Genomic DNA, 25,788 nt, shown 5'->3' with positions numbered 1-25,788 from the left:
TGCATAAGCTTTTTTCATAAGCAAGCGTTAACTTGGCTTGTGCGTGTAAAAATAAAAGAAAGTCACCAACAATTGTAGGTTGAGTAGTTGCCCAAGCAAGCATTTCAGTTATGTAAGTCAAGTCCATTTTGAGGCTCTTACCAGTTACCAGCATAATGGTATAATGGTATGTTAGACTACAATGATTAGGAACCATTCATAATTATCTTCAAGCAACTTTATAGCAAATAATTTTGAAGCAGCAAATGAACTGCACATTGCCTTGATAGTAATCCTTTTTTTTTGGGTAAATTTACACACCTAAGGCAATAAATTGAAAGCAACAACTTGTTAGAGAACGTTTCTACTTTTCTTTTGCCTTATTAAGTTATTTACCCTTTGTGGCTCTATACAGGCAGAATAAAATGAACAAACCCATGGAATTTCAATATCTGAGACTCTCTATAAAGGAGAAAACAAGGTAGCTAAACCTTGATGCACGGCTATTTGAAGTTTATCATAGGCCATGGGTGCCTTTTGGTCACACTTGTAAGTTCCTTTCCCTCTAGCCAGGACCTCACCATCTGAATCTATGATCCCTTCCTTCGTAGGTTCCTTGGTTTGGGGACCAGGTTCCAAGACGAATGCTTTCACCTGTTTTGTTGCAGGATACAGAAAAAACAGTTAACAGAAAACCAAAATACTTTATACATACATATACATATATTACCAAAAGCTTGGGTCATTGCAATTTGTCCCCCTCTAAAATATAGGTATCAAATTCAATCTCCCTTACTTTACTATGAGATTGAGCAATGTCCCTATTGAAAATAGGCAAAATGCCCCCACGGTAAACAATTTCTGTCAATTTCAAAATTTTAATGGAAAATTCTAAAATCTAGCAACGTCCCCGTAATGAATCTCTCCCCTTCGTATGCATATTTTCCATTGAAATTTTGAAATTGGCAGAAATTTTTAACAAAATAGTTATCAATTAATACAGGGGTTGTTAATGAGGGGATTGAATCCGATTTTATAGTTTAGGGGGAGCACAATTAACCCCAAAAACATTCTCTCTCTGCAAGTTAAAGCAACTATGGAGATTTCTTTTCCATCTCATAACTGCTGCTAAAGGGTAAGAAAGAAGATAATGAAAAACAGATTGTCTTATTAAATTTGGTGACTTACCTTCAGGTATGTGACATGTGGTGATTTGACATGACTTCCATCATTCAATCCCGTCATCAATGACATTAAAGCTAACTGAGGGCAATCCCTCATAACGATCAAGTCTAGATAACCATCTGAGAACTGCACATCAACAGGCAAAAGAGAACACAGAAATGTCAATTATGCTTATAATTGACTGACAAATTATTTGAATTTGACACAAATATGCCCTATTGAGAATTTAGCAGAGATTCTAGCAGATGAAGAGAAACTTCAAAGCTGAAATTAAGAGAAAATAATTTCTAATCAAGCTGTTAGGCTCCAAAACTACCACTCTTTTGTAAACACTGAACACCCCCATGGGGAGCACTGGCAGAGGAAGGAGGGCAGAGGGACCATTAAAAATTTTTCAACTCCCTCTTACAATTTTTGTAAAAAATAACAGCTGAACAAAGTTGTTTGCAAGGGGCTTTTTTAATTTTTATTTTGCGATATAGGCAGAGCAAACCCAACATAGCCATATGGTTTCAGCAGAATTGATATCTTGCAACATACCAAGAATTAAAATGGGTGAAAGAAACAAACTAAAACATTCATGCTGGACGTGACTTTACCTTGGCATCTGGGGCTGCCAATGTGCCTTCACTTCCCCAAGGTACGTTATGAAGCCAGACTGAGACAAATGGTCCACTGATAGTTCTCCACTCTAAATTCTCCAAGTCAATATTAGGTCCCTGGTAACCATGATGCCGAACCTTAATAGACTCCTCTTCACTTGGACTGCAGCTATCGGGCTTGCCAGTAGATTTGTTGGGGTAACTAGTTGGCTCTCCATAGGTTTCAAAGCCAGGTGCAGGCACAAAAGAAACACATCCATTGTATTGCCTCAAATGTAAAATTCGTTGAAGACCCTAAAGAAAAGAAATAATTAGCATCAGTGCCTTGATGCAGACTACTATTAAAACAGCAACATATGACTCCAACCCAGCCATTATTCAAATTAGGTCAACTCAAAGAAATAAGCAAAAAAGATCACATGGAAATCAGCATTGTCAAAGCTGTCACATTTTACTCAACTAGATGCAAGACACTGTTTATTGCGAGCATTTTTTCACCTTTATTGCTGATGGATATGATGATACAAATTCCATGACTAATGCTTATGTTTTGCAGTCTTGCGTTTATATTCCCAAGTTAAAAAAAAAAAAAAAAAATAACCACAGCCCACAATCAGTAATTATCTGTTATATATAGAAAAAAATCACATTCAGTGTATTAAATGTAATCATTCTCTATTATGGCCAGCAATAAGTTCGTTGCATCCTCCTGATTATTATTTATGTACCACACTATGACCATTGACCACCGTAGTCATAACGCCCAAACAATTCATGTGGTTGGCAATTTCCACACAACAAAGACAAAGACTAAAAGGCTGATTAGTCAAAACACGAGTATGTACTATGTACTAGCCTACACTTCCCTTCGTGTATCGTGCTTGTGCATGTGAATAACGTGTTCATGAATAGTGAAAACCCCCGACTATGACCTCCCCTTTTTTGTTTTTTGTTTTGTACATTGTTTCTCTACGTCTCTCCTCCCCAATTCAATGGTAAAATAAATTCTCTAAATCTTTCCCACCATGGACACTTTACTTTTAGAGTTTGAATCATTGAAATTCTGTGCAGAGGACATAAAGACTTGCCATTGACGTAGACCACGGGTTCTTTGTGGACTAATTTCTTAAATAGTATGCAAAAAATAATCATGACAATTACAAAAAAATCTTGCAATTTCTAACATCTGGAATTTTGGTCTTGTTGCTCATCATGATTACTTGATTGCTTGACATTTAGTTTAAGATAATTGAAAATGACTTGACATTTGTTTTACTAAATTTTTTTTAAAAAGAGTTTCAACTTTTAACGTTTACTTCTGATAATTGTATTTATTTTACAAAATTAAAACATAATACATCCACGTAAAAGTATATGCCAAAAAGTGCACTATTCTAGTTAAGGAAAAATTAAAACCCTCTTTTTTCTAGATTTCTAGTAAATGTATTTAACCACCTAATGATGCATACCATCCATTACAAACCACATGGCTAGTTAATTTGACCTATGCGATGAAAACAAAAGTACCATGCCAATGCTTATAAAAAGAAAAACAGAATTTGGACTAATTAAGAAACTTAAAGCCGTGAAAGAGGGAATTGAAAATAGTAGTTTTTCACATGCAAAATTTCGTGGAGTGTAAGTATCACCACAAAATAGAAAGCACTACAAGGACAGCAAACCTTATTCGAAATCATGAGTAAGGTGTGACTGACTTCCCAGAAGTGGCGCCTTAACTTGCATCAAGTTCACACTGTGTTTCATTCTTTCACGATTATATTCTTTTTAAGTTTATGTAGAGGCTATTAACACACTTATCATGACAGTGATTGCATACCAACCCAACATAAGAGTTGTGTCTCAAAATCCTTGATAGAAACAAACCCAAAAGGTTTAGCTTTTCACTTAACAAGGAGAGACTAGAAGACAACACTTTTAACTATAGTGTTTTATTAGAGAATATTCACACAAAAATGAAAATTTTCTTTTCATTTTCGGTTGCTCGGTTAAATGATTGAACTCCCCACAAGTTAGGTGCACTAAGCTTAGTAACATATCAATTGTATTTCAATGTAGCCATATGGTTGAACCTTTCCTTTTCAAAGTGAAGGTGTTGGTTTAACACATTATTGGGGTGTCCAAAACCTGTTAAAGCATGTAGCAAAATCTCATTGGAGTGTGCATTTGTAATTGCTATTGCATAAGCTTTTTTCATAAGCAAGCGTTAACTTGGCTTGTGCGTGTAAAAATAAAAGAAAGTCACCAACAATTGTAGGTTGAGTAGTTGCCCAAGCAAGCATTTCAGTTATGTAAGTCAAGTCCATTTTGAGGCTCTTACCAGTTACCAGCATAATGGTATAATGGTATGTTAGACTACAATGATTAGGAACCATTCATAATTATCTTCAAGCAACTTTATAGCAAATAATTTTGAAGCAGCAAATGAACTGCACATTGCCTTGATAGTAATCCTTTTTTTTTGGGTAAATTTACACACCTAAGGCAATAAATTGAAAGCAACAACTTGTTAGAGAACGTTTCTACTTTTCTTTTGCCTTATTAAGTTATTTACCCTTTGTGGCTCTATACAGGCAGAATAAAATGAACAAACCCATGGAATTTCAATATCTGAGACTCTCTATAAAGGAGAAAACAAGGTAGCTAAACCTTGATGCACGGCTATTTGAAGTTTATCATAGGCCATGGGTGCCTTTTGGTCACACTTGTAAGTTCCTTTCCCTCTAGCCAGGACCTCACCATCTGAATCTATGATCCCTTCCTTCGTAGGTTCCTTGGTTTGGGGACCAGGTTCCAAGACGAATGCTTTCACCTGTTTTGTTGCAGGATACAGAAAAAACAGTTAACAGAAAACCAAAATACTTTATACATACATATACATATATTACCAAAAGCTTGGGTCATTGCAATTTGTCCCCCTCTAAAATATAGGTATCAAATTCAATCTCCCTTACTTTACTATGAGATTGAGCAATGTCCCTATTGAAAATAGGCAAAATGCCCCCACGGTAAACAATTTCTGTCAATTTCAAAATTTTAATGGAAAATTCTAAAATCTAGCAACGTCCCCGTAATGAATCTCTCCCCTTCGTATGCATATTTTCCATTGAAATTTTGAAATTGGCAGAAATTTTTAACAAAATAGTTATCAATTAATACAGGGGTTGTTAATGAGGGGATTGAATCCGATTTTATAGTTTAGGGGGAGCACAATTAACCCCAAAAACATTCTCTCTCTGCAAGTTAAAGCAACTATGGAGATTTCTTTTCCATCTCATAACTGCTGCTAAAGGGTAAGAAAGAAGATAATGAAAAACAGATTGTCTTATTAAATTTGGTGACTTACCTTCAGGTATGTGACATGTGGTGATTTGACATGACTTCCATCATTCAATCCCGTCATCAATGACATTAAAGCTAACTGAGGGCAATCCCTCATAACGATCAAGTCTAGATAACCATCTGAGAACTGCACATCAACAGGCAAAAGAGAACACAGAAATGTCAATTATGCTTATAATTGACTGACAAATTATTTGAATTTGACACAAATATGCCCTATTGAGAATTTAGCAGAGATTCTAGCAGATGAAGAGAAACTTCAAAGCTGAAATTAAGAGAAAATAATTTCTAATCAAGCTGTTAGGCTCCAAAACTACCACTCTTTTGTAAACACTGAACACCCCCATGGGGAGCACTGGCAGAGGAAGGAGGGCAGAGGGACCATTAAAAATTTTTCAACTCCCTCTTACAATTTTTGTAAAAAATAACAGCTGAACAAAGTTGTTTGCAAGGGGCTTTTTTAATTTTTATTTTGCGATATAGGCAGAGCAAACCCAACATAGCCATATGGTTTCAGCAGAATTGATATCTTGCAACATACCAAGAATTAAAATGGGTGAAAGAAACAAACTAAAACATTCATGCTGAACGTGACTTTACCTTGGCATCTGGGGCTGCCAATGTGCCTTCACTTCCCCAAGGTACGTTATGAAGCCAGACTGAGACAAATGGTCCACTGATAGTTCTCCACTCTAAATTCTCCAAGTCAATATTAGGTCCCTGGTAACCATGATGCCGAACCTTAATAGACTCCTCTTCACTTGGACTGCAGCTATCGGGCTTGCCAGTAGATTTGTTGGGGTAACTAGTTGGCTCTCCATAGGTTTCAAAGCCAGGTGCAGGCACAAAAGAAACACATCCATTGTATTGCCTCAAATGTAAAATTCGTTGAAGACCCTAAAGAAAAGAAATAATTAGCATCAGTGCCTTGATGCAGACTACTATTAAAACAGCAACATATGACTCCAACCCAGCCATTATTCAAATTAGGTCAACTCAAAGAAATAAGCAAAAAAGATCACATGGAAATCAGCATTGTCAAAGCTGTCACATTTTACTCAACTAGATGCAAGACACTGTTTATTGCGAGCATTTTTTCACCTTTATTGCTGATGGATATGATGATACAAATTCCATGACTAATGCTTATGTTTTGCAGTCTTGCGTTTATATTCCCAAGTTAAAAAAAAAAAAAAAAAATTAAGGTGGAATTGATAAAAACAAGTCAAACATTAAATGAGAAAAACTAAAGTGTATGCAAATGTATAATACAAGTAAATTTTATTTATTATTTTCCTATTAAAATTAAACTCTAGCTTATCTATAGCCTTTCTAATGGCCAACATAGATACAAACCTCTAACCTGCATTCAGCAAGGAATTCAAACAAAAGCTCATTTTTCCCAATCTGCTAAACATAAATAACAATAGTGACACGTAAGCCAATTTATCCCCAAAGCCTTATTAAGTACTTCTCTGTCATAACTACTACCACCATCATAGCAGAGCTCTGGTTCTTGTTCTATGTAATGATGAGTCTTTGAAGATACTATCAAGATCTTAGAAATTATAATGCAATTAATACAACATAATATTTATTCTGTTCAGTCTACTTGTAACTTTAGATTACAGAACTAGATTAAGTGTTGTAACTAAAAAAATAATGGGATTACAAGTCATATACAAATACATACACACAAATCTGAAGTAGATTCAATGAAAATGATAAATGAGACATTCTTAAAAACATACATAGAAATCTATGCGAGCACTTCCCATCCACCTATACTTTTCAGATTCAATGTCGATATCCGCAACCAGACCTGAAATAGAATGAGATTTTCTAAGAGAAATAATGGAAATATTATGGATTGAGATCCTCTAGAGTTGTTCCAGGGTTAACTCCACCATAGAGTTCTTAAAATCCTAATTTTCATCATTGAAATAGTGGTTATATTTTTCCACAACATCAATAACTTAAATAGATGAGAAAATACTGCCAACCAATTTTTGTTTAAATGTTATTGGCATGGAAAAATCTAAACCATTTATTTGACAATGTGTGGTTAAGATTTTAAAAACTTTCTGGTAGAGTACCCGTGCAAGTAAAATCAAGCATACCCCATGCAAGCATCAATATACTAAAAAATTTTGTCTCTCTTTGCAAAATTGTAGCTACATCCAGTGAGCGCTTATGACCTATCAATGATAAAAGCAAACAGCAGAAAATTCTTTAATCAAAATAATACCATTAAAATAATGGCAAAAGGAAAGGTGAATTGAAATACTGGCAGACACCATTTGTAACCTCGGATAATGGTAAGAACAGCATTAGGTGCTGTACAAGGATAGCCAGCTGAATCCAGAAGGGACTTTACCATGCCATTTCCTGTCCCTACAAGAAAAAAATTTATTGTCAATATCAAATTAATTCGAGGCATTAAAAATGTTAACTATAATAAAGAAACAACCACCAGGCCCTCCTTCGTCATCAACAACAATGAGAATGGAATGGGAGAATAACTTGGTGGAAGGTAATACTTTGCAACTTTACATCGCTCCTGCATATTCATAATTAAGCTAATCACCACATAATATTACCCTTCAAAGTACTGTTGAAATGATTAGTGTCCAAATTATAAAATAACTTGGAAATACTCATCTTCGTATTTGGACAAGAAAATTTAACAAAAGACAAATGGCCCATTTTCATAATTAGCACGCACACATGAAAATGTTCATTTACATATAAAGTCCTTGGCAATGAAGGAGCAATGTCTTGAACAACTTCTCAACTACAACCCAATGTCCCAAACATCTGTAACTGGTTGAGGTTTCAAACCTCAACCATATCCTACCAAAAGGAACAAGTGTCAAAGTTTTTCCTGCAAATAGATTATCATGATTGCACATTATTGAAATGCAGACTAATACATCAGTGCCATTAATGTTTAACCCAAAGGGGGAAGAGGAGGAAGAGGGAAAGGGGAAAAAAAAACCTTAGCATGAACATATTATTCCATTCATTAGATGATACTTATCTACTCAAGCATACCTACCACAATCCTTGTAATGCCAACTAAAAATAACAATAACATAAAAAGATAGTAATAAAAAAAAAAAAAAAAAATTAAGGTGGAATTGATAAAAACAAGTCAAACATTAAATGAGAAAAACTAAAGTGTATGCAAATGTATAATACAAGTAAATTTTATTTATTATTTTCCTATTAAAATTAAACTCTAGCTTATCTATAGCCTTTCTAATGGCCAACATAGATACAAACCTCTAACCTGCATTCAGCAAGGAATTCAAACAAAAGCTCATTTTTCCCAATCTGCTAAACATAAATAACAATAGTGACACGTAAGCCAATTTATCCCCAAAGCCTTATTAAGTACTTCTCTGTCATAACTACTACCACCATCATAGCAGAGCTCTGGTTCTTGTTCTATGTAATGATGAGTCTTTGAAGATACTATCAAGATCTTAGAAATTATAATGCAATTAATACAACATAATATTTATTCTGTTCAGTCTACTTGTAACTTTAGATTACAGAACTAGATTAAGTGTTGTAACTAAAAAAATAATGGGATTACAAGTCATATACAAATACATACACACAAATCTGAAGTAGATTCAATGAAAATGATAAATGAGACATTCTTAAAAACATACATAGAAATCTATGCGAGCACTTCCCATCCACCTATACTTTTCAGATTCAATGTCGATATCCGCAACCAGACCTGAAATAGAATGAGATTTTCTAAGAGAAATAATGGAAATATTATGGATTGAGATCCTCTAGAGTTGTTCCAGGGTTAACTCCACCATAGAGTTCTTAAAATCCTAATTTTCATCATTGAAATAGTGGTTATATTTTTCCACAACATCAATAACTTAAATAGATGAGAAAATACTGCCAACCAATTTTTGTTTAAATGTTATTGGCATGGAAAAATCTAAACCATTTATTTGACAATGTGTGGTTAAGATTTTAAAAACTTTCTGGTAGAGTACCCGTGCAAGTAAAATCAAGCATACCCCATGCAAGCATCAATATACTAAAAAATTTTGTCTCTCTTTGCAAAATTGTAGCTACATCCAGTGAGCGCTTATGACCTATCAATGATAAAAGCAAACAGCAGAAAATTCTTTAATCAAAATAATACCATTAAAATAATGGCAAAAGGAAAGGTGAATTGAAATACTGGCAGACACCATTTGTAACCTCGGATAATGGTAAGAACAGCATTAGGTGCTGTACAAGGATAGCCAGCTGAATCCAGAAGGGACTTTACCATGCCATTTCCTGTCCCTACAAGAAAAAAATTTATTGTCAATATCAAATTAATTCGAGGCATTAAAAATGTTAACTATAATAAAGAAACAACCACCAGGCCCTCCTTCGTCATCAACAACAATGAGAATGGAATGGGAGAATAACTTGGTGGAAGGTAATACTTTGCAACTTTACATCGCTCCTGCATATTCATAATTAAGCTAATCACCACATAATATTACCCTTCAAAGTACTGTTGAAATGATTAGTGTCCAAATTATAAAATAACTTGGAAATACTCATCTTCGTATTTGGACAAGAAAATTTAACAAAAGACAAATGGCCCATTTTCATAATTAGCACGCACACATGAAAATGTTCATTTACATATAAAGTCCATGGCAATGAAGGAGCAATGTCTTGAACAACTTCTCAACTACAACCCAATGTCCCAAACATCTGTAACTGGTTGAGGTTTCAAACCTCAACCATATCCTACCAAAAGGAACAAGTGTCAAAGTTTTTCCTGCAAATAGATTATCATGATTGCACATTATTGAAATGCAGACTAATACATCAGTGCCATTAATGTTTAACCCAAAGGGGGAAGAGGAGGAAGAGGGAAAGGGGAAAAAAAAACCTTAGCATGAACATATTATTCCATTCATTAGATGATACTTATCTACTCAAGCATACCTACCACAATCCTTGTAATGCCAACTAAAAATAACAATAACATAAAAAGATAGTAATAAACCTGCAGGAACTACTCCAATAGGCATTTTTATTGCAGCCTCCCAATCCTCTCTTTCAAGCAGTCCATTTATTACCTAGCAAATAATGCAATTCTTGTTAGAGCAAGAAAGGAAAAGAGGTCAAAAAGATGCCACTACCAGAAGCGTTTGATAGTAAACTCAATTCGGTAAATAGCAGTGGTTTTCATAAACTACACATTTAAGCCACAACTTTCATCGTTTTCATTGAAGGCCAAAATAATTAGTAATATATAGACCATGTGACACGAAAGGAACAATCTAACAACAGCAGCAATATCTTATGACATGCATTTGGGCCTTTTGGGCATAGCCTAAAAAATTCAAAATGTCAAACCGCAGCAGAATTCTAAAATTGAAATTTAAAACTAATACAGTTAGTTATAGTTTTCTATTAATTTATTTCGCTAACAGTCTAAGAGTAAAGCATAGAACTGATGACCAAGTACAGAAGAATTTCAAGATGGGATAATGAACCTTCACTTCAATTCACGAATACAATCCTCAAGAACAGAACTTCGTTGGCACCAGAACCATGTAAAATTAGAGTCCTTAATTTTTTAAAAAGAAAAAGGAAATCGAATGCATTTAATAGCTATATCATATCTTCTTCTTCTTCATTTTTTTTTTTTTTTTAAAATAAAGAACTTCAACAATCAATTTTTTGAAATTAAAGATTGTAGTCCTAATTGAATTAACTATATATTCCAAAAATGGAAGATCTTAATGCCTTAAATAATTAAGTGTTCAGATGAATTCACAAACTAGCTGTCCACTTGCAGCTTTTTTCCTATAGTTAGATCTTAAATATACCTTTGGAAAGAGATCTGGTAACCATGGTAAGTCATTCCTGCTAGGGTAGCTTTCCACCAAACAATTAATGGTATTCCATGTATTTATCATTGTCACAACTAAAACATATAATACATTTTTGTAGCAATTAAGCAAAGTAAGCCTACCTCAACCAAGATTCCATCCCCACTAACACAAACAATGCCATCATACTTGGACAGATCAAGTGAACTAGCTACTTCTTTTGCATGAAGCTGATATTGAGTTTCTGAGAGATGAATTAAAGGGAGGAAAAATTCAAAAAAGCATGAGAAACAATCCTATAATTTGGAAAACTTAATGATCAATGAACACATTTTTTTTGAAAGAATCCAAACCATGCAATGTAATATGGATATCAGCGTCGTCAAAAAGAGGTTTCACATGATCAACAAAAATCTTGGATGCAGATTTTTTTCCACCAAATGGGTTCACAAAAACAAATAGCCGTTTAGGCCGACCTGTTAAAAAGAGAAACAGATTACGCTGAGAATCATCAAGGAACAATATGACCAGTCAACCCAATTGAAATTCAACAATACAATGATGACATTAAGCTCAAATTTGTCTGCTGAAAACCAAGAAAGGAAATTTAATGATTCTTTAAATGGGGTTCACACTAACTGCAGAAATTTTCAAAATTTGCTTCATTCCTCACAACTGGTTAATCATACAGAATCCTTTTTTATTACATAAAAACAAGTTAAAACCTCAAACAGATCCTAAAACCAAATTAATATGTGCCCAAAGAGTACAGGTCTAAGGAAATTCATTCAATGCTTAATATCAGCTACAATGCATGCTTTTTTTTTTTTTCCTCTCAGTTATTTATCAAAAAAATAAAAAATAAATACCGCATTAACCTTTTCCATCCCCACTAACACAAACAATGCCATCATACTTGGACAGATCAAGTGAACTAGCTACTTCTTTTGCATGAAGCTGATATTGAGTTTCTGAGAGATGAATTAAAGGGAGGAAAAATTCAAAAAAGCATGAGAAACAATCCTATAATTTGGAAAACTTAATGATCAATGAACACATTTTTTTTGAAAGAATCCAAACCATGCAATGTAATATGGATATCAGCGTCGTCAAAAAGAGGTTTCACATGATCAACAAAAATCTTGGATGCAGATTTTTTTCCACCAAATGGGTTCACAAAAACAAATAGCCGTTTAGGCCGACCTGTTAAAAAGAGAAACAGATTACGCTGAGAATCATCAAGGAACAATATGACCAGTCAACCCAATTGAAATTCAACAATACAATGATGACATTAAGCTCAAATTTGTCTGCTGAAAACCAAGAAAGGAAATTTGATGATTCTTTAAATGGGGTTCACACTAACTGCAGAAATTTTCAAAATTTGCTTCATTCCTCACAACTGGTTAATCATACAGAATCCTTTCCAATTACATAAAAACAAGTTAATATGTGCCCGAAGAGTATAGGTCTAAGGAAATTCATTCAATGCTTAATATCAGCTACAATGCATGCTTTTTTTTTTCCTCTCAGTTCTTTTATACACTTAAAAATAAAAACCGCATTAACCTTAACTTGTACCCAAAAAAAAAAGAAAAAAAAATCCATTAAAAATAAATTTACATAACCATTCGCGTTTTATTTAAAATGCATATTAAATCATAAGTCATAACTGAACAGAACCATCAATACCCAAAAACTGAATTAAACACTTCTAAATACCAAAACTGGGAGAAAAGGTCACCTAGAGGATTGCTGAAGTGGTCCTCTGGATCCTTCTGACCAATAAAACGCTGTCATTTATGCAAATATGATATAACGTCGTTTTTTAAATTTATTTTTAATTCTTGTACTTATTAGAAATCTGACTCGCACATTTGCATAAGTGGCATTATTTTATTGACCCACGACCACTTCAAATTTAAACCATAAATAACGGCCAACCGACATCCACAATTAATCCCAAATAATTTTCCTTTTCTACATTTTCCAACCATCCAAACAGACCACAATTAAAAAATTAAATTTTTTTAAAAAATTTAAAATATTTTACCGAGCGAGTCTATGTATTGACGGAGCTTTTGAGACCAGAGGTTAAGAGAGTCATTAGACAAGGGTTGAAACACGAAGTCCTTCCTCGCCAAAGCTCCTTTGCTCGCGACACAGCAGATTCCAGCTCCTCCGCCTTGGACGACGGCTCTGATTCTAATCTTCGAGCCCTCCGTTAGGAAACCGAGCACCTCTTTCTCCACCGTCAAGCAACGTTGACCTCTCTCCCTCATCCTCAGCTTCCCATCCGCCGTTAGAGTTAACGGTGTCTCGCTTCCGTTGATGATGACCCGGTCAGACACTATGGGCTGCTCCGCCGGGTTCTCGGGTTGCTCCATATCGAAAAAAACTTTGAGTGAAAGAATGAATTGAGAGTTGGAAAGAAAATTGTGTAGTCTCTCAGACTCTCTCAGGTTTGGTAGAAAACCCGGTTTTTTTGTTTGTTTGAACCGGGTTTTTTGTGCGTACTTTGAATGTGAATGTGAGAGTTCGTATTTAAGAATGAAGTTTGACTCTGAATTGTACTTGGTAGTTGGTACGCAGGTGAGTTTTGTTTTACATTATTTGTTTTTGGTTTTGTATTTTCAGTTTGGTTGTTTAATCAGTCACGTCACGCGCCTTCGCCGGATGTGGATAAGGGAAAGGTATCCTGTTTTTTATATATATCCAATTTTGAAATTTAATTCTTAATTTGTTTTTGATTTTCTATTAGGGTAAAATTTAGGTAAGATAGCTTCTACATTAGGTTTTGTTTTTGTTTTTTTTTTTTTGGTTAAAAGGAAATATATATAACTAAATAGCCAAGATGGCTAAGTTGTCAACATGTCTACAAAACGTTTCCCCATTTTTGTCTGCACTCACTAAGGCAGCAATTACATCTGATGGGGGAAAATCAAAAAATACAAGATCATCCTGCAAATTACATCCCATTCTGGCAAGTGCATCAGCACTTCTATTTGCCTCTCTAAATACATGCTTCACAGTGCAGTGAGGAATCTTTTCCAGCAATAATCTGCAATCAAACAGCAATGAAGAATAAGCAGCATTAGGGGAGTTTTCGGAACTAATAACATCTAATACAACTTTAGCATCAAGTTCCACTTCCAAATATTGAACACCAAGCTGAATGGCCAATTGTAGACCATCTCTTAGAGCCCAAAACTCTGCTATAATGCTAGTAGTTGAACCAATACTCCTTGCAAACCCCCTGACCCATTCACCAGCACTGTTTCTTATCAATCCACCACCTCCAGCCCTTCCCGGATTGCCACAGGAAGCCCCATCTGTGTTCAATTTGAACCAGTTAGAAGGAGGCTTATCCCATCGCACCTGAATGCTAGCCAACGTCCTCTGTTTATTTATTTTCCCCACACAGTAATAAAATTCTGTTACCTGGCTTATACACATTCTGTACAGATTGATGTTTAGAGGAATATTTTAAAAAACAACCTTATTTCTATGCTTCCACAGTTCCCATACAGCAATGGAAAATATATATCTCCAAGGGACTGAAGATTGATGCATTTCTTTACCCAAACAATTGACCCAAAGCCAATCATTAACATCATCAGTGGCTTGAAATGAGGGAACAGCCGACAGGGGAATATTTAATTTAAACCATAAATCACGAGCATACATACATTCCCTTAATAGGTGTCCAATTGTTTCAGGCATTCTTTTACATAAAGGACAAGAATCTTCCTCAATGATACCCCTTGAAAAAAGAGTGTTTTTCATCGAAACACTCCTATGCATACACAGCCAAAGGAAGCTGACAATTTTTGGCAGAATATCAAGCTTCCAAATCCACACCCCTTGGAAGGTATAGCTCAGAATATGAGAGGAATTAGCTAAAGAATAAGCTATCCTCGAAGAAAAATCTCCATCCTTTGAGAGTTTCCATATAATTGAATCTTCCCTTTTCCCAAGCTGCATCTGTGGTATCGCTCTAATTTTATCTTTAACATCTTGAGGAAGCTCAAAAGATAGAACATCCCATCTCCACCCCTGTCCTTGCTCGAGGAGTAAATCAGAAAGTAACAAATCACTCTCATTTTGAGTTAGAGGCCCAACAATCAGATCTCGAAGCGACACATCTCTAATCCAGCAATTTGACCAAACTTTAATTTTCCTTCCGTCTCCCACACTCCAACCAATACCTTTTTCGAAGATTGGAAAACCAACCTTTATAGCCGTCCAATTGGAAGAAGCTGGAAGTTTATCAGGTTCTCTAGCTCTTCTCCTATCCAATGAACAATATTTATTTAGAATGACTTTAGCCCATAGAGAGTCATTTTCTTGATACATTCTCCAATTTAGCTTGGCAAGGAGCGCAACATTCTTTGCCCTTGCTGCTTGAATACCGAGGCCACCCTCTTCCTTTGGCTGGATGATTTTATTCCATCCAACTAAATGCAACTTCTTCTTTTCCCTAGTTGAACCCCAAAGAAAATCCGGGTTAATTTTATCCAACTTCTCACATACATGCACTGGCAATGCTTCTCCTTGCATCACATAGTTCGGTATTGCAGACATTACCGATTTCACTAGAACAGACCTCCCAGCAAAGGACAGAAACTTTGCTTTCCATCTAGAAAGTTTGTTCATCACCCTCTCCACGACAAAATTCATTCTATTTCTTGTAGCCCCTCTATGCTTAATAGGAAACCCAAGATATTTGCCAATGTTTGTCGTAGCTTGGATACCCAAATTAGTGCATATCTCCTCTTTGACTCCCTCTTGGACATTTGGAGAAAAATAAATCCTCGATTTCTCAAGACTCACCTTCTGTCCAGAATCCTTACAAAATCTGCTCAAAACTTCTGAAATAACCTCACAAGTATGCTCCTCCACCTTAGCAAACAAAATTAAGTCATCCGCAAAAAACAAATGGGAAATACCTATGTTCCCACGAGAGGCTTTTAAAGGCTTCAAGTCTCCTGCCACACACTTCTGTTCAATCAAATGTCCAAGAAATTCCATGCAGAAAATAAACAAATATGGGGAAATCGGGTCCCCTTGCCTTAGCCCCCTTGTTGGAATAAAGGGATCTAAAATACCACCATTAAACATAATTGAAATCTTGGTAGATGTAACACAACTCATAATCACCTTGATTATATTCTGAGGGAAGTGGAAAGCTTGAAGAACTTTATAAATGAAACTCCACTCTAGCCGATCATAGGCTTTCTCCAAATCCACTTTGATGGCCATATAGCCTTCCTTACCCTTCTTTCTATCCAAGGCAAAAAAGAGTTCTTGGGCAATCAAAACATTATCAATACCCTTCCTTCCAGGCACAAAGGCAGTTTGAACAGGGGCAATCAACTTGCCAATAAAGGGTCTTATCCTGCTAACTATAATCTTGGATATAATCTTAGGTTTTGGCTAAAATGAAAACTCGTCCTTTTAAGTTTTTTCAGAATTCGTTTTAATCCATTAATTTTGTTTTTGACTTTTCGTTCATTTATGTCATCTAATTTCATATTTATTTAATTAAAGTCTCTCTGTTAACTTTTTGTTAAAATTTTTTGAAAAAGAAAAAAGAAAAATACTTTTTAATCATTAATTAAATTTTTTTAATTAAAAATTTTTGAAGAAAGATTTAAAAAAATTAAAAAATTAACCACAATATATAATAAAAATTTATGAAAAAGTCTTAATTGAATAAATTTGAAAGTTAAAGGACTAAAATAAACGATAGCAAAGTTAGAGGACCGAAATTAATTTTGATGAAACATAGAGGGTGTGTTTTGAAATATAGTTATTCAAATAATTGAATTTAATTATCCTTATAAAAAAATAATATTATTTTTGTTTTATTGGTTAATGTAATAAAATATTTGAATTTAATTAAAGAGAGACTAATGTAGTGAACCTACATATCGAAGTTTTTATACTTTAAAATATTCAAATTTTAAAATGAAATTTTAAATTCATGTATTTGATCCTCAAATTCATAATATTTATTTCAAAACTATTCTTATATTTTAAAATATCTTTATAATTCAAGCACTTAGGTAGATTGAATTTAATTGTCCTCATAAAATATAACACTAATTTTGTTTTATTGATTAATGCAAATGCTTGAATTTAATTGAAGAACTTAATATAGTGCACCTTAGTTATGGATCTAAGTTTTTATCCTACGAAATATTCAAATTTTGAAAATAATTTTTGAAATTTATGTATTTGATAATCAAATTTTTAGAATTTAATTGAAAATGACTCTTCTTTAAAATATTCAAATTTTAAAATGAAATTTTAAATTCATGTATTTGATCCTCAAATTCATAATATTTATTTCAAAACTATTCTTATATTTTAAAATATCTTTATAATTCAAGCACTTAGGTAGATTGAATTTAATTGTCCTCATAAAATATAACACTAATTTTGTTTTATTGATTAATGCAAATGCTTGAATTTAATTGAAGAACTTAATATAGTGCACCTTAGTTATGGATCTAAGTTTTTATCCTACGAAATATTCAAATTTTGAAAATAATTTTTGAAATTTATGTATTTGATAATCAAATTTTTAGAATTTAATTGAAAATGACTCTTATATATTTTAAAATATCTTTGTAATCGTATACAATATTAACTAATATAAAAATGTTGCCTATAAAAAGACTAATAAAAATGTTGAAGTAGCAAATGATGACTTAGGAAATCGAGATTTACTTTGATTGTATGACATAAATTATGATTGATGGAAGATGCTAAGTTTGTTTTCTTTTTCCACTTTATTGTATAATTGAAAAAAAAAATTTTTTAGTTGTACACCACAAGAAAGAGAAAAAGTTGAAGATTGCACTGTTGTCTTCTTAGATTGCATTTGTAATCATTGTAATTTCACTAAAAAAATAATGAATGGGAGGTATTTGTTCATTTTCCAAACATAAAGGGGGAAATTGGTTGGTCTCAAAGATAAAAAGGGAAATTGTAAACTACCCCAAACATAGAGGAGGAAAAAAAAAGCTTTTCCCCAAAAAAAAAAAAAAACTATTACTTTTTTTAAGGCACAAAAAAACCTACTTTAAGTTTATTGTATTATATTGTTTATAAAACTACACAACTTCAGTATGCTTGTTAAAATTGTATGGGGGATGAACTTACGCCTGGGCCGAAGGCCAAAAGCCCAACAGATCAAGCTTTAGAAGATGGGTCTGGCCCAAAGCTGAAGGTGGGAGTGAAGAGACCTGTGATGTAAAGAGCAGCTCTTCGAAATATATCCCGCGGAGATCCAATCTAACCATCACCACTAAGGCCCCTAGCTATCTGAGGTGGTAAGCAAAGCTTTTCCTACAACAGACATGTAAAGGTCCATAGGTAGCCAACTCTCTACTTGATTTAAGATGCCACCATCATCAAGATAACCTTGGTAAACGTCATAAAGCAGAGATAACGATCACAGAGATAGTTACTTCCAAATTAATAAGATGTTCTCTACCTAATCTTTTTCACATTAAATGCTAGTAAACTAGCTTGAATAGTGCCGACACTCCCAAAAGAATTTTTTTTTTTTGATGATGAAAGGGTGGTAAAACATAGAGGTAATGTGGCAAGTATCTCCTAGAACCAGTTGGAAGCAGGCCAGCTGGGGGAATAAAGGAGGGGAAGAAGCATATAAAAGGGGGGAGGGGGGAGATGCAGTGTGAAAGGAGGTTCAGAAAGATTGAGAGAAAAACTAAAGGAAGAATAGGAGAGAGAGAGAGAGAGAGAATTGTAATAGTTGAAAAGAGATTAGAGTTTTTAGTTTTCTGTTCAACTCTTTGTACCTCGGGAAAACGGTTTATATATCAATAGATAATCTTATCATCCCTCCGTCCCTTTAATCAGTTGTTCAGCTTTTCCATTGTGGAAGTTCTACCTTGTATTTCTTATAAATAAATTGTGCAAGTCAACTACTTAATCATTGCAATCGGGACAATGTTTGTTTTTTACACCCACAAAAATCTAGGGAGATAATTGTCATTTTTTAGTAGCTAATTTGCACAATTTATTTATAAGAAAGGGTCATGTTAACGAGTAACCTTAGGACATTGGTAAGTAATTCATTTTATGAAAGTTTTAACACTACTTTTATGAGAAATGAAAAAAGTTATCAAAATAGTAATTGTTTTTTTTTTTTCTCATAAAAACTTTATTTAAATGGATTATTAACCAATGCCCTCAGGATATTCATTAACATTTCCCATTTAGTAATTAGTATTACAAAATTGATATTTTTAATAATTTTGTATCACTATACACACCTGCCCATATATGTGTACTAACGTATATATTGGTGTATTAATTCAATAGCTCGGCCCCCAACTAAATTTATTACTTTTTCCCTGCAGGATAAGGGAAGGTGGTATATTTTGAATATATAGTAATTTCAAATATTTCATTTATAATTTTGATGGTGGGTTTGGTTTTAATTTTATTATCTTATTTAATTCGTACAATTATTAGCTGTTAATTTTATTATATTTTATGCAAAATTTTAAACTATAAAAACTTGATTTAAACAATTTATTAATGGCACTGTTATTGATCTTTAATTTTATAGAAATTTTACAAGTATAAAGGTATAAGAAGAAGATGTAATCCAATAGTGGATATTTGTCTAAATTAACTTCCAATAAAAAGATACCGAGTAAGGTTGTAGTCTAATACTACAACAATTTTGTAATTAAATTTTGTAATTTTTTTAATTATATATTTAATATTAGTGTTATGCCTGTGACTTTATCAAAATAATTTTGAAGTAATCAATGTCAAAATTGACTGCAATTATCTCATTGTTTGTGATTAATTTAATACTAAGAGGGTCAGACATGAATATTTTGATTACTCCTCTGATTCCCCTATGGAGGCTTTTGACTTTAAGGGGAATTTTTTTTTCTCTATGCTGACTTTTTTTTTGGCTAAATTCTGTATGCTGACTTGGTGCATATAAGATGTGAAGTGTGAATCTATCTGCAACCCCCCCCCCCCCCCCCTTCTCTAATTATAAATGTTTAGATATGCAATGGAGTATTATGTATGTTATCCAAGCCCATGTTTTTTTAAGCATTTGACATTTGGGCTGGGTTTGGTCATTCTTGACAGATTTGACAACAATGACAATGGTAGAAGACAGTCCCAATAATAAAATGTGAGTTATATATATATATATATATATTATGGAACATATGAATTTTATGCAGATTATAGATTCTATTTAACTTAACAGGTAAATTCTATTGTCAAGGTTTAAAATTTGACTTTGAACATGCCTATCTTATCTATATAAAAAAAATGATCTTGTGTGTATGTAAAAGTTGAGAATTTTGTATTTAATATGTTTATAGACATACTGTAGTAGTGTAGTATTACAAAATCAATATTTGTATTTCAACACACATCAGCCCCAACTGAAAATTCCTAGTCTACCCTAGGACAGGATGAGGGAAGATGATACATTTTGAATAGGTTGTCGAGATTTAGATATGGGTCTACAAAGTAAGACCCACCTCAAACTCAATCATTAGAGCATCCACAGGCTGTGTTAAATTTTATGCCATTTTACACACCAAAGACCTACTTTATTATTTTACCACATCATTTTACAAATCTCATTTATCAGATGTTTTATCATTCAATTATATACATTAAAATAATATTTACTACACATTAAAATAATATATTATCTCCTCCCTACCATCACCGTCAACAACATCAACCCACACCCACAGATCAACGCCACAACCCACAACCACCGGCAACCCCCACAGATAAACCACCACCACCAATATCAGCCGCTACTACCAAAAAAAAAAAAAAGAGTCAAACAAACACTACACAGCCACAACCATCGGCCACTTATACTTGCCGAACCACCACCACCAATATCAGCCATTGCTACCAAAAAAAAAAAAAAAAAAACTCAAACAAACACTACACAGCCACAACCACCGGCAACCCTCACAGATCAACCACCACCACCAATATCAGCCATTGCTACAAAAAAAAAAAAAAAAAAAAAAAAAAAAAAAAAAAAAAACTCAAACAAACACTACATAGCCACAACCACCGGCCATCCCCACAGATCAACCACCGACCAAGCCACAAATCACATTTCACATAACCCAAACCCACAAAATCTAGCAAACAACCACCATGATGCCCATGCCAATGACCAACAGATCTCCTAGCCAATGACCCATGCCGGTCAGAGACCTATGAACCCACCAAATCACAAAATCAAATCACCCCACTGAAATCAAACCACAAAACCCACCAAAATCATATCACGCTTGCCGAACCATCATTACCCAAACCCACGAAATCAACCCAGGCTCACACTTGTCGAACAACCGAACCATGAAATCAACCTAGACCCATGAAATCACGAACAAGGACGATCCACCACCACCCACGAAATCAACTCAGCCCACAAAGAAAGATCAACAATCAAATAAAGTGAGGGAGAGTCAAAAAGAAAGAGAAAGAGGAGACACTGATAGAGACGAAGAGGCGGAGAGAAAGAGAAAGAGAGAAGAGAAAAAGAATAAAGTGAAGAGAGATGAGAGAGAAAAGAGAATAAAAAATTAATAAAACTTATACCATTTTCGTTCGTACCGTTGCAAATTTGCAATGGTACTGTTCATATGTGGTATAATTTTTGACATTTGAAACATCTAATAAAGCTCCGTTTTTGTGTTTGGTGTGCTAAATGTGCCAAAAATTTAGCATTTGACACATTTAGCATATCTGATGCGGGTGCTCTTAATATTGGGCTAGTATTAGTGGTGCTTAGCCCGTTTGGTATATGTGTTTAAAAACTGAAAATTGTTGTTTAAAAACATTTGTGGAAATATGTGTGGGTGAAAAAGTATGTAGAAATGCGTGAAATGTTGTTTAAAAACTGAAAATGGTTGTTTGAAAACACAAACCAAACACCCCTTAGCATCACAAAGTCTTAGTTTCTATAGACCATACAAAACCCTTTTTTTTTTTTGTTGAAACATACAAAAACCCATGTCCGTTTGGATACAACTTATTGTTGTTTATTGTTACTGAAAACATTGTAGTAAAATAATTTTTAAATATATGAATAGTACCGTGGAACTCATTTTTAATATTTTTTAATGAGTAAACAGTGCATAAACAGTACGTGAACAGTACACGTATAGTACTTTTTTCCCTCAAAAGTCAATAAGTCCAGCTTAAAAAAAAAAAAAAAAAAACTAAAAACGCAACGCCACATTCAGCGAAAAGAAGTGCTATCCAAACCGTCACTTAATTATTTAGTCTGGACCAAATTCACCAGAATCAAATCCACCCAAAAAACCTGAATTAGCCCATTAAGAATTTAACCGCAACCCCATCCAAAAAAAAAAAAAAAAAGTATTAACCGCAACCTACAAAGTAAAACCCCACACGACACAGCATAACAGCCAGTGATAGCCTTCAAAAGTTGTGCATTTTTTCTCTTTCGTTTAATTTAACTTATGAGCGTACCGAAAGTTTGAATAGATGTAAAATAAATATGCCTATGGAATAGGCCTAGTTTGAACGGATGGCCACAAGGAAAATTGACATATTGTGATTGATTGTTTGGAGAATCCTTCAACTACATAAAATAAGTAACTATAAAAAAAAAAAAAAGTAACTATAAAAATATAAACAAAATCTATGAAGTATATCTTACATTTGTGGGTACAATGGTGACAACCGTGACCAAAAGTTCATAGTTGTATGACTGACCTATATAGTTGTAACTCTAAAAATTATGAAAAAAAAAAAAAAAACTCTAAGAATTATGCATTTTACGGATTTTCAAGGCACGTTCTACCTTTACATCATATTTTTCTTGTTCGTAAACTCCATCCATTGCATCAAATAGAACTAAACTTTCCACGTAATTATCTAAATAGAAACAGCTTGATATGTCATTTTTTTGAAGATTCCATATGGTACTTTGGCTACTTGGTTCATACGAAAGCAAGTCTTTACCATTCGAAGTTATTATTAGAACTTCACCATTTTTCTTAAAACCTATCACCCTTCCTAATTTTACACTGAAATCAAAAGAGTATAATTTAGTCCAAGATTCCACAACTCCATACTCTTTCATCACCCACACATCATACTTTTCCGCATGACCTCCGTGTAGAGCAAGTAATCCATTAAGCATTGCAATCTGTCCCCCCTCTAATGAATATTGATCCCCTTCTATTTCTAAAACCTTAGGAACAGGTATTTCATGATAAACAATCTCATCACCCAAATCGAAAGAAAGAATAAAATTGTGATAAGTATCCTGCATGAAGTTCTGAGCAAGCCAGTGTAGTGCCCCATTCATAGAAACCGAGACAGTCGCTTGTTGAACAATAAAGCTAGCACTTGGTGGGAAAGTAAAACGGTGCCATTCCCTAGTGTTAAGAGCATAAATCTCAGCCAAAGGAGTACTATCATCATCCAAATACATAATTCTCACCACTTTGTACTCATTAGTTGGGGCGTGATATCCAAAGCCAAGACAATGCACATATGGTGATTGATCGAGATTTGTAACCAATGGAAGTCTCACGGATCTATTAACAGAAGGGTTCCAAAGAAAATATTTTTCATAAGCATTATGATGACTATCAGCAAAACAAATTAGCCCATTGACTGAACCGACTATTTTGCAGACGCTGGTCCAGCTCCATATATCCCCAATGTCATAAGGATGGTCGAACTCAATGAAATCTGATGAGTCATCTATGGCTGGATTGCTATGCAAACTAAAAATTTCTTTTTCGTACCCAAAACGTCCAAATAGAAAATAGGGTGAAGAGCGTTCGTTGCTGCGAGCGAGGTAAGCTTTGGCAAAGCGAGAGTTCGAGATGAGAGAGTACCATGTCTTGCAAACTGACCTAAACCTCAGCACTGACTTTGCCGGTAGTCCTAGAAGAATTTCTTCAATCACCTCTGCGGGCAAATAGTCTGACATGTTTTTTCCTTTGTTGCTCTGCGTCTGAAAAATATGAGAGATGGTGCGGATTGAGGTTGGTTGTGTTACGGTTTATACTACTATGACGCTATGAGAGTATGAGTCCTAGTCCTACTCGGAGTTGAAGTAGATACGTGTAGATCCTTGAAAACTACAAGCAGATTAGCCAGAAGTGTAATTTGGGCTCAGCCCTGTTATTCTATCTGAACCAGACCAAAATATATATAGGCGGGTTCATACTTTCACTCATCCATTTATCCCGTTGGCAACGGTGGCACAATTTTTATTTTTTAATTTTATATATAATTCATCCTTCTTAATTAATGGGTAGTGTTTTGTTGACACAAATGTGACACGACCCATTTCAACCCGCCTAATATTAAACGTTCTAGGTTGTCATAAATTCAATCAATTTAACTCGTTTCAAAAAAGCTCTTGATTAATATTATTATAAATTTAATATAAACTTATAACATCAAAATACCTATTAGGCATATGATTTGTAAATTAATAATAACATCAAATATTACCTAAAAACATATCGTCCAAAAGTTTAAATAACATCAAAGTACTTAATAAATAGTATTAAGTTTATAATGTAGTATCATCCATATAGAAATAAGTTCTTTACATCTTAAAAAAAGTGTATACACTTCAATCCAAATCAAAATAACATATATAGTTCAACAACAATATAACATTCATCTATAAATATGTTCTTTACATCCCAAGAGAAGTGCATACATTTCAACCTAAATTTAAAATAACTTTACTTCATATTCTACCCTTAGTTCATATTCTTCTTGTTCTTAAATTCCATGTGTATCAAATAGAACTAGACTTTCCACATAATTATCTAAATAGAAACAGCTTGATACGTCATTTTTTCGAAGATCCCATATGGTTCTTTGGCTATTTGGTTCATACAAAAGCAAGTCTCTATCGAATCCAAATCTTCTGTCCCACTTTTCCTGCTCCACTCTATACTCCACCAATAAATATTTGCCACATGATACTATTAATTAATAATTGTAAGATTAATAAGTCAATAATGATAATATTTAATTAATTAGGTGAACACGTGGTAAATATTTATTGGTGGAGTATAGAGTGGAGTATATCCCCAATGTCATAAGGATGGTCGAACTCAATGAAATCTGATGAGTCATCTATGGCTGGATTGCTATGCAAACTAAAAATTTCTTTTTCGTACCCAAAACGTCCAAATAGAAAATAGGGTGAAGAGCGTTCGTTGCTGCGAGCGAGGTAAGCTTTGGCAAAGCGAGAGTTCGAGATGAGAGAGTACCATGTCTTGCAAACTGACCTAAACCTCAGCACTGACTTTGCCGGTAGTCCTAGAAGAATTTCTTCAATCACCTCTGCGGGCAAATAGTCTGACATGTTTTTTCCTTTGTTGCTCTGCGTCTGAAAAATATGAGAGATGGTGCGGATTGAGGTTGGTTGTGTTACGGTTTATACTACTATGACGCTATGAGAGTATGAGTCCTAGTCCTACTCGGAGTTGAAGTAGATACGTGTAGATCCTTGAAAACTACAAGCAGATTAGCCAGAAGTGTAATTTGGGCTCAGCCCTGTTATTCTATCTGAACCAGACCAAAATATATATAGGCGGGTTCATACTTTCACTCATCCATTTATCCCGTTGGCAACGGTGGCACAATTTTTATTTTTTAATTTTATATATAATTCATCCTTCTTAATTAATGGGTAGTGTTTTGTTGACACAAATGTGACACAACCCATT

The 25,788-nt window shown here is 34.1% G+C and overlaps 3 protein-coding genes across 3 annotated transcripts; all 3 read right to left on the bottom strand.

Moving 5' to 3' along the window:
- Window positions 1-202: 202 nt before the first annotated feature.
- On the bottom strand, window positions 203-2,524 carry LOC136063803 (sphingosine kinase 1-like). The gene is made up of 4 exons (XM_065764710.1): window positions 2,495-2,524; window positions 1,764-2,060; window positions 1,168-1,290; window positions 203-633 (listed from the first exon to the last, which is right to left on the bottom strand). The coding sequence occupies exons 1-4, from the start codon at window positions 2,522-2,524 to the stop codon at window positions 442-444; spliced, it is 642 nt and encodes a 213-aa protein (XP_065620782.1). The 3' UTR covers window positions 203-441.
- Window positions 2,525-4,165: 1,641 nt separating this feature from the next.
- LOC112012450 (sphingosine kinase 1) lies at window positions 4,166-13,657 on the bottom strand. The gene is made up of 10 exons (XM_065764725.1): window positions 13,056-13,657; window positions 12,083-12,205; window positions 11,146-11,246; window positions 10,171-10,243; window positions 9,363-9,449; window positions 9,176-9,253; window positions 8,807-8,877; window positions 5,727-6,023; window positions 5,131-5,253; window positions 4,166-4,596 (listed from the first exon to the last, which is right to left on the bottom strand). Exons 1-10 carry the CDS (start codon window positions 13,387-13,389, stop codon window positions 4,405-4,407), a joined length of 1,479 nt encoding a protein of 492 aa, XP_065620797.1. The 5' UTR covers window positions 13,390-13,657; the 3' UTR covers window positions 4,166-4,404.
- A 9,181-nt stretch (window positions 13,658-22,838) lies between these two features.
- Window positions 22,839-24,023, bottom strand: LOC112026524 (F-box/kelch-repeat protein At3g23880). The gene has a single exon (XM_024059214.2). It carries the CDS (start codon window positions 24,021-24,023, stop codon window positions 22,839-22,841), a length of 1,185 nt encoding a protein of 394 aa, XP_023914982.2.
- Between the last annotated feature and the right edge of the window lie 1,765 nt (window positions 24,024-25,788).

The sequence above is a fragment of the Quercus suber genome, unplaced genomic scaffold (genome assembly GCF_002906115.3).
Source record: "Quercus suber isolate HL8 unplaced genomic scaffold, Cork oak 2.0 scaffold_579, whole genome shotgun sequence".
NCBI classification, from domain to species: domain Eukaryota; kingdom Viridiplantae; phylum Streptophyta; class Magnoliopsida; order Fagales; family Fagaceae; genus Quercus; species Quercus suber.
The sequence above is the reverse complement of the archived record's forward strand: the minus strand, read 5'-3'. Positions and strand labels throughout refer to the sequence as shown.